Source organism: Colobus angolensis, unplaced genomic scaffold (assembly GCF_000951035.1).
Source record: "Colobus angolensis palliatus isolate OR3802 unplaced genomic scaffold, Cang.pa_1.0 Scaffold83, whole genome shotgun sequence".
In the NCBI taxonomy this organism is placed as follows: domain Eukaryota; kingdom Metazoa; phylum Chordata; class Mammalia; order Primates; family Cercopithecidae; genus Colobus; species Colobus angolensis.
The window spans coordinates 1,529,118-1,538,968 of NW_012122154.1; the positions used below are offsets into that span (position 1 = coordinate 1,529,118).

At 53.3% G+C, this 9,851-nt stretch overlaps 1 protein-coding gene across 1 annotated transcript in view; it reads left to right on the plus strand.

The window, feature by feature from the left end:
* Positions 1-1,609: 1,609 nt before the first annotated feature.
* The window catches only part of ACLY (ATP citrate lyase), a 59,952-nt gene continuing 51,710 nt past the window's right edge, over positions 1,610-9,851 (plus strand). The window contains exons 1-3 of the mRNA XM_011929940.1: positions 1,610-1,779; positions 7,076-7,261; positions 8,412-8,534. Of these exons, the coding sequence (XP_011785330.1) occupies positions 1,645-1,779; positions 7,076-7,261; positions 8,412-8,534 (444 nt within the window). The 5' untranslated portion in view covers positions 1,610-1,644. The remainder of the gene's footprint in view (positions 1,780-7,075; positions 7,262-8,411; positions 8,535-9,851) is intronic.

Consider the following 9,851-nt stretch of genomic DNA (forward strand, 5'->3'; position numbering starts at 1 on the left):
CAAAATTCTGGGATTACAGGCATGAGACAGCATGCCTTGCCTGGAGTGTATCTTTTTTTTTTTTTCTTTTTTGAGATACAATCTCCCTCTCTCGCCCAGGTTGGAGTGCAGTGGCGCAATCTCGCCTCACTGCAACCTCCACCTCCCGGGTTAAGGGATTCTCGTGCCTCAATCTCGAGAGTAGCTGGGATTTATAGGCGTGTGCCACCATGCCTGGCTAATTTTTGTATTTTTTGTAGAGATGGGGTGTTGCCTTGTTGGCCAGGCTGGTCTTGAACTCCTGACCTCAAGTGATCCCCCACCTCGGCCTTCCAAAGTGCTGGGATTACAGGTGTGAGCCACCATGCCTGGCCACCCCCATTTTAGGACAAGAGAAGAGAGGTAATAAGGAACTGCTATTTCAAAAAGATGAACGGGAGGGAAGGGACCAGAAAGGACATCATCAGATAACACTTGGTTCAGGCATGGATAGCAAGTTCAGTTACCTTACTCCTGGCAGCAACAGGATTGGGGGAGGGGGTCTTGGAGAAGATTTTGTCTGGAAGTGTCACAGCACTGTTGCAGTGTGAGTATGACCCAAAGTGCTTGGCAGGGACACAGGCCTGCTGCTTCCCTGCATTCTGGACTGACCTCTTCACCTGAGCCGATCAGTGGATGATTCTGGCCTCCTTCCTGGAGCTAGACAGCTGTTAGGCTTAGGGACCAGCTCCCACCTACAGGGTTGGGGTGCAAGTAGGGAGGGAGGCTCCCGCATGTCAGAGTGGTAAATACATGTCCTGATTTCCAGGACTGATTTCACGTATTCTGCCCCACAAGTTCACCAGCACCTGTCAGACTGGATGTCCCAGTTTTTGGTTTGGAAAATACGATCTGTCTCAGGTAATAGAGAAGGGGAAGACAGCAGTTCATTCATTACAGTGTCTAAGCCTGGGGTTAGTGGGAGCAAGAGACTGTCAGAGATGGCTCCAGCCCTGCGCTGGAATCTCTCATTGAATTCCTAGCTCCGCCCTAATCCATGCTGAGGCGAGTAGGTGAGTGGGACGGACAGCGCTGTGCCTGCACCACTTGCTTACCGCGGCCCCTGCCCTATCCCACACTGGGAAGTATGCTCTATTAGCCTCGGCTCAGCCTTGCCCCATCGGCCCAGGGAGGGGAGAGGCGCCACGTGCTAACGGAAAGCGGCCTGCCAGCCACGGCTGCTTAAAGAGACTGTCTAAGCATTCGGGTTCGGTGCGGCGCAAATGCAGACGTCCGTTTCTCCCAAGGGAGGGAGCAAGGGAACTCCAGGTCCCAAAGCTGCGTTACAGCCAGCTGGACTAACATCCCATCCTCCCCTCCCCCAACTCCCCAAGTGGCAATCCTTCCAGCCCCCCAAGCGGTCAGGCCACAGCCCCCCAGCCCCGCGCGTTCTCCTCTTAGCCTAGCCCGACCCATCGCCCCATCCAGGGCCACGCCCTCGGCCCCGCCCCGGCCCCGCCGGCTCCCAAGAGGCGGTGGACGGGCCAGCAGGACTGCAAGTCCCAGCAGGCCTCGGGGCCCGCCCTCGTGGGGCGGGGCCACGCCGGCAGCGAATTGGGAGGAGCCCTGGCGCTCAGGCTAGGGAACGCGCGTGGCCAATCGCGGGGCCGCTGTCGCCGTGAGCCGATGGGGGCGGGGAGAAGCCCGGCTGGGCCGGGACAAAAGCCGGATCCCGGGAAGGTACCGGCTGTTGGAGCGCTCCGGATTTTGCGGGGTTCGTCGGGCGCGTGGAGGAAGTGCCGCGTACGGACTTTCGCAGAGGTGAGCATGGGAGGCTGTGTTCGCTGGCTGGAGCCCGCTCGCCCTAGGAGCTTCCTGCCTCCCTTCCCCAACCCGGAACCGCCTTCTCCGACGCGGGCTCGGTGCCCACGCGCCCTCCCTACACCTGCTTGGAAGTTCTGAGGGTCTTAGCTTTAGGTTAGCCTTCGCCCGGGGTCCCGGCCGGTGGCCGCGTGTCGACGCCCCTCCCCTCCCCCCGCGCGGTACAGACATATTCCAGTTCCTGGCAGTTTGCGCGGGGCTTGCAGCCGTCCGTGCTTCTCCTCCCTCTCCCACATTGCATGGGCCCCCTTCTGGCGCGCCTCACCCCTCCCGGGCACAGCTATTGAGGCTCCTCGGGCTCATCGGGCCGCCTTTTGGCCCCATCCGGGTTCCCCCATCGGATGCCGGGACGGGAAGTAGAGAAAGCGGTGGCGACTGGTCCCACTCCGATCCCTCACTGGCCGGGCTCAGGCCCTTCCCTTGGTTCTGTGGGGACAGAATTGAGCTCCACGCCCAAGTGGAGGGAACGAGCTGGGAGCACCTCCGGGGCGGGCAACGCGGGGCCAGGGTGCCCGAGGCCTCGTCTCGTCTCGTCTCGTCTCGTCTCGTCTCGCCTCGCGGCTAGGACTGGAATCTCGCAGAAAGGACCCTCCTCGCACTGGAGGTGCCGTCGAGTCCAGCCCCTAAGCGACAGATGGCCGGGGTACCACCCCACCCCTGAGCTGAGGCCAAGCCTGGCCGGGGAAAGGACCTTAGGGGGCTGGAGGTTGCTGCCGCCGCCCTCCTGTCGAGCCGGGCAACGGGCCAGTCCCACCACCTGCCGCCCTCTCCAACCTTGGCAGATACCGTGCAGTGCCAAGGAGTTCTGCCGTTACGGGGTCCGTGGAGGTCTTCCTGGGAAGAGGATTTTGGAAGAGATGACAAGGAAAAGTGCACAGCACAGTTTGGTCAGCACCTACTCCTCTCCACCCTTAACTTTGCTGTGTTTTCAGCTGGCTCAGCTGAACTAAAATGTGGGGTGAGGGACAGCTGGTAGGTCCCAGTTGCCCAAAGGGGTGATTTTCACCTTTTAGAAACCTTCCTAAACAGCTTGCGAGGTGGTAGTGGGAAGAGCCCTCAGACACTGGGCAGCTGATGGCTCCATCCCCGTTCTGACACTATGTCTGCCGCAGTAGGAGGCACTGACAGAATTCTGCCTCTTTAGAATATCTTCCAGGGATTGCCTGTCTTCTCAGTAAATAGATAAATAAACAAATCCCAATCCTGCAGATACTAACCTTCAAATGAGTGTTTTTGTCTTTCCCGGAGGCACCCTAAGTAGCATCCCCAGTGATTCCCTTCCACTGGCTGTGTCCCAGGGGTGTGTCCTGGGGAACAGCCCTCTTTCATTCAGCCTCCTGTGTGGGCTGCTTCTCTCAGTGTTTGTTAAAAGTGAACTCAATTCTGGGTCACTCACCCGTCTGCAGAAAAGACCCCATTCAGCTCAGAAGGCCCCACCCTTAGAGAATATGTGTATGTGTGTGTTTTCATGTTCCTTGGCATGATTTCCCCCAAGTGGTTTACACATTTAGCTGTTACCAAGTAACAGTTCCTGGAGTCCAAGCTCAGCCCAATCATCTGTCACTAGTTTGACAGCACATTCAGCTACTGTGGAGGCAGACTAAGATGTTGGGGGGGAAGTTCCCAAACCCAGATAGGTATTTGTAGGTATTTGCTCATTCCACTAGAGCAAATATTCTTTTTTTTTTTTTTTGAGATGGAGTCTTGCTTTGTTGCCCAGGCTGGAGAGTGCAGCAGTAGATCTCAGCTCACTGCAACCTCTGCCTCCTGGGTTCAAGCGATTCTCCTGCCTCAGCTTCCCCAGTAGCTGGGACTACAGGCATGCACCACCATGCCCGGCTAATTTTTGTATTTGTAGTAGAAACAGGGTTTCACCATATCGGCCAGGCTGTTCTCAAACTCCTGACCTCGTGATTTGCCCTCCTGGGCCTCCAGAAGTGCTGGGATTACAGGCGTGAGCCACCACGCCCAGCCGCAAATGTTCTTAACTGGTGGTCAGTCTGTGGGCCATTGGATCATTGTCACAGGTGAGCACCTTGAAACGATATGCACAGTTGGATTTGTGTACATTTTTCTGGGGTTTTCTTCAGTCTCAAGAGTCTGAGAACTCAAAGAGATTAAGAGCCACTGCCTTAGAGAGACTTTAAGACCTCACTGAAGGCTGGGCACGGTGGCTTATGCCTGTAATCCCAGCACTTTGGGAGGCTGAGGTGGGTGGATCACGAGGTCAGGAGTTCGAGACCAGCCTGACCAATGTGGTGAAACTCTGACTCTACTAAAAATACAAAAAAATTAGCTGGGCGTGGTGGCATGCATCTGTAATCCCAGCTACTCAGGAGGCTGAGATGAGAATCACTTGAACCTGGGAGGCTGAGGTTGCAGTGAGCCGAGATCACTCCACTGCACTCCATCCTGGGCTACATAGCGAGACTCCTTCTCAAAAAAAAAAAAAAAAGACCTCACTGAACCATTAAAGTTGCGATTTATCTCTGCTGAGTCCACTCCCTGGGTTTGTGAGCCATTTGCCTTCTCTGTATTGGTGAATTTGCAGAGACCATTTTTTATTATGTTGTATATATTCCTTGTTTCAACCTACCCTCTCTAAGCCAGAATGCTCTAGTGGCAAATCTCTTGTTTTGGTAAACTGGCAAATGTTGTTTTCTATCCTGTATCATCCCCTTGTATCTTCTCTCCTATCCTCCTTCCAAAGACCCTATGGAGATGGACTCTTGGACCGGAAATTTGATCTGGGTCTCAAGAAAACTGATTTCTCAGCTGCAGGGGTCTGTTTTCTCTCCCTTGTCCTTTCCAAAGTTGGGTCTTTTGTCTGTTTTGGAGATGCCAGCTTCAGGGGACTGTTTTACTGGGAGTCTCAGACTTTTTTCTTCTAGAGAGGCATTGCCCAGGGACTTCCTTTCCCCTGGAGTTATGGAAGGAGTCTGAATTGCTGAGGATGGTCCGCCACTGCCCCCTCCTCTCTGAGTGTGCCTTGATCTGCCCTGGGCTGCACTCTCTTTGGAAGAGGGGTGGGGGGTGTACCCATTCCATTTCAGGACCAGTTTTTCTGGTCTGAGTCAAGAAGATTGGGAAATGGAGCAGTGGGTGGGGGGTGGAGGACCGTGGGGCAGTGGGGCTGGTCCGGGTGTCTCTGGAAACTTATATTGAGAAGGAATCTCAAGTAATTCCAGGGGAAGGCCAGAAAAGGGAACATCTTTGAGCCCCTTCCCAGCTACCCCAATTTATTCAGATACCAGACTGAATACACCCATTGTGCCATGCTGGATACTAACTGGGAGGCTGACAGAGGCAGCCAAGCCAGGATTAGAACCTGAAGCCCCACCAGCCTGGCTGATTGGGAGGGGGCGCCACGTGGCCCCTGCAATGTTGGCCTTCTCTGAACTGGGAATGGAGACCCAGCTTCCAGCATGTTTAAACCAGCCGGCTCCTTTACTCTGCCCTCCTTTATTTGTACTTGACTTTTTTCTCCCCCAGCAAATTCAACAGCTTTGCTTCTGGGCCTTGGTGGGGGAGTCGGCAGTGACTTTTCCTGATCCAGTCAAGCTCTTGGCCTGAATTCCCATATCCGCCTCCCTCCATTCCCCTCCCCAGCTCACTCCTTGAGTTGCCCACAGGAGAATGGATGTATCAGGACAGAGTGGTGGGGAGGGGAGATGACGAAATTCTTGTCATAGACTCTTTGAAGTGAAAAGGACACATGGGCCTGGCTCTTGGAAAAATGGTCTTTTCTCGGGCTGGTGTGGATTTTTCTGGGGACCTAGGTGTAAGAGGGTTTGGGTTTGAGTCTTGTGTCACAACCTTGCTTATTATTAGGTGGGCTTCTTGGGCAAGTTATCCTAACCCCTCTGAGATTTTATTCCCCATCTCAGAGATGGGGTTGTAAATCTCAGTGTACCTCCCAGAGCTCATATGAGATGAGTTTCTTTTTATCTTTTTTTTTTGAGACGGAGTCTTGCTCTGCCACCCAGGCTGGAGTGCAGTGGCCGGATCTCAGCTCACTGCAAGCTCCGCCTCCCAGGTTTACGCCATTCTCCTGCCTCAGCCTCCCGAGTAGCTGGGACTACAGGCGCCCGCCACCTCGCCCGGCTAGTTTTTTGTTTTTTTTATTTTTTTAGTAGAGACGGGGTTTCACCGTATTAGCCAGGATGGTCTCGATCTCCTGACCTCGTGATCCGCCCGTCTCGGCCTCCCAAAGTGCTGGGATTACAGGCTTGAGCCACCGCGCCCGGCCCTTTTTATCTTTTTTTAGACACGAGGTCTTGCTCTGACACCCAGGCTACAGTGCAGCAGTACAATCATAGCTCACTGTAGCCTCGAACTCCAAAATGAGTTTCCTTATACATGTGATGGAGGATAATTTCTGCCTCTTCCTCCTCCTCCTCTCAGTCTGGCTCAGTTAGAAGTGACCACTACAGAGTGGTCCCCAGAGAGGCCTCTGTTTTGCTTAGTGAGTTTTGCTCTAAATTAGTAGCTGGATGACTCAGTGGGGCGGGTGGGATGTACTAAAGGTCATTTTCCCTGCCCTGTATCTGCCCCATACTCAGAGTTGGGAGGCTAGTGTCCGGGAGAAAAGAGCTTTGTGATGATCCTCACCCCTCCCCTACTCCCCTCCTAACCAAGACCTGGGGGTGTGACGCTGTTTGAGGCTAAGTAAACTTGCTGGCTTGGCCATTGGCCTGGTGGTGTGTAAAGGTATGTGTAAGGGTAAATCTGGGTGTGGGGGAGATGAAACCTGTAGGGAGAGAAAGGCTAGCCTTTTGCAATTCCAGCCGTATTCTGAACTGGTCAGAGAACAGAAAGGTGTTTCAATGTCTCTACCCACCTCAAATGGGACCAGCACTCAGATTTGGGTCAAAGCACTGGTATTTCTGGCCTCCTAGCCAGCTGCCTTTTGCTCCAGGATGAGTGTGGTTGTGGGTTAGCTAGTTTGCCTAGAGGGAATGGGGCAGGGTGAGGCAAGAGTCCCAGGGCAAATGGCACCTTTGTTTTTCTCTATCTTCCCTCACCCATTGTCTCTGGATCTTCTTCCTCTGCTGGCAAAAGTGCTGCTTGATATCTCTCTTCCATCCCTCCTGCTGGGACAGCCTTCTTTCCTTCCTCTTGAGAAACGCTGAGATCTGGTTTTATTGTCTGGGGGCAACTGGAAGTGGGTCTGCCCTGCTGGGGAAGATAGTGCCTCCACCTGCCTGCCCCCTTCTGACCAGCTCCTCTCTCCCAGACAGGTAGAGCAGGTCCCTCTGCAGCCATGTCGGCCAAGGCAATTTCAGAGCAGACGGGCAAAGAACTCCTTTACAAGTTCATCTGCACCACCTCAGCCATCCAGAATCGGTTCAAGTATGCTCGGGCCACTCCTGACACAGACTGGGCCCGCCTGCTGCAGGACCACCCCTGGCTGCTCAGCCAGGTGAGCCCTGCCTCCACGAATGGCCCGGGGTCTGAGGAAGAGAAAGCCATTGGTTTGTTGCAGATGCGGATGGGGTCACGGGGTTGGAGGCTGCGGGCAGCAGCTGTGGGAAGCATGCCATGGGCTGAGCAGGGTTTGTGTTCATGCTGAGCCCTGCATGTTGAGGTACCCCAGCATGGTATACCCTGCCATGGGCTTGAAACTGGACAAACTGGTGTCTAAATCACAGCTGTGTCTATTAACCATGTGGCCTGGGGCAAGCCATTTCACCTCTTTGAGTTTTAGATTCCCCATCTCTCCAATGGGATAATGCTCACTCTGAGCTGTAAGGATTAGCAAGACGCATTTAGCGTGCTTGGTGCCTGGCACATGGTAGGTGCTCAGTAAAAAGTAGGTATGTGTCCTCTCCTCCCCTAAGTGGACTATATCAGGAATGTATCAAGGCAGTTAGGAAGAGTGACCTTGTACTTTGTGAAGAATGGCCCTGACCCTGGAGGGTCAGCATGGAATAGAGGCTCCTTCTTGAGATCTCTGCAGGGCCATTGTTCGAAAGCTCTTAGATTTCCTTGGCAGGGCCCAGAGAGCAAGCCTAGGACTAGTGGTGGGGTTTCTTCCCATTAGGAGACAGCTTACCACAAAGGGATGGAGGGAGTTTCCTGGCCCTGGAGATGTATGAGGAATGGTTAGGGTTGCTACTTGGGCCTGTTGTAGATGGGGTTCAAGCACAGGAATGGGGTTGACCAGATGATCTCTAAGGTTCCTTGCTGCCCCAAGGCTCTGTCTCTCTGTTTTCCTCTTTGGAACACGGGTTCTGGTTCATATTCTGAGGGGCTTACTGTTGAATGAAGAAGCCAATGTGTCACATAGGGAGGGTAGGGAATCACTTACTCAGCAGGTATTTGCTGAGCGCCTCCTCTGTGCCAGGCTCCATCTGGGCATGAATGCCTCTAGATACCTGGTTGTCAAAAGCAAGGTATTGGCTAGGATAGGTGGGGGAAGCATCCAAGAGTTGACCCTGAAGGATGGGTGGGGCTGGCTTTGGAGCAGAGTGAATGGGAAGTCAATCCCTGCTGTCCTCTATTTGGATCTCCAAAATACTACCCTTTATCTAATTCTTCCTCACTCTAAATACAAACCGCTCTCGTTCCAGAACTTGGTAGTCAAGCCAGACCAGCTGATCAAACGTCGTGGAAAACTTGGCCTCGTTGGGGTCAACCTCACTCTGGATGGGGTCAAGTCCTGGCTGAAGCCACGGCTGGGACAGGAAGCTACAGTGAGTGGGCATGGGGTCAGGGTGAATGTGTGTGGTAACAGAAGCAAATATGGTCACCTCCAGGTCAGCAGTTCTGTGGCTAACCCCCACAGCCAGTCTCATTATAGCTCAGGGAAGACAGAAGTCCTGTGGCGCTGATCCACTCAGGTGGCCACCAGCAGTAGGCCCAGTCTTGGTGCCCATTCCCAGCTCCCTCATCATCCAAACTTCTTTCTTTTATTGGTTTGGGCAAGATGTGCCGCAGAGGTAACTTCAATGTAATTCAAGAGCCAGGTGGAAGTGGTCTGATTCTTTTTTTTTTTGAGACAGGGTCTTGCTCTGTTGCCCAGGCTGGAGTGCAATGGTGTGATCTTGGCTCACTGCAGTCTTGGCCTCCCGGTTCAAGTGATTTTCCTGCCCCAGCCTCCTGAGTAGCTGGGACTACAGACAGTTGCCACCATGGCAGGCTAATTTTTGTAATTTTAGTAGAGATAGGGTTTCACCATATTGGCCAGGCTGGTCTTGAACTCCTGACCTTGTGATCCGCCCGCCTCAGCCTCCCAAAATACTGGGATTACAGGTATGAGGCACCGCACCTGGCCTGGTCTGAGTTTTTTTTTTTTCAGGCGGAGTTTTGCTCTTGTTGCCCAGGCTGCAGTGCAGTAGTGTGATCTCAGCTCACCGCAACCTCTGCCACCCGGGTTCAAGAGATTCTCCCGCCTCAGCCTCCCGAGTAGCTGGAATTACAGGCATCCACCAACATGCCTGACTGATTTTGTATTTTTATTAGAGATGGGGTTTCTCCATGCTGATCAGGCTGGTCTGGAACTCCTGACCTCAGGCCTCCCAAAGTGCTGGGATTACAGGCGTGAGCCACCACTCCCAGCCCCGTTCTCAGAACTCCTTTCTTTCCAGTTTCCGAAAAGGAAGGGTTATGGTAGCTTGTGATAGCATGTGTGCCTAAGGGGTGGATTAAAAAATATGAAAAAGGCAGACACACAGTCATGTAGGCAGAAGGACATACTGGGTCAAGAGCCTAGGATGTCATAGTTAATAACGTTGAAGAGTAAATTCGGTTCTTTTTTAAATTTTTATTTATTTATTTTTGAGACAGGTCTCGCTCTGTTGCCCAGGCTAGACTGCAGCCTCGATGTCTTGGGCTCAAGCATTCCTCCCACCTCAGCCTCCTGGTTAACTGGGGCTACAATGCTACAACACCTGGCTAATTATTTTGATTTTTTTTTTTTTTTGAGACAGAATTTAGCTCTTGTTGCCCCAGCTGGAGTGCAATGGCCGGATCTTGGCTCACTGCAACCTCCGCCTCCCAGGTTCAAGTGA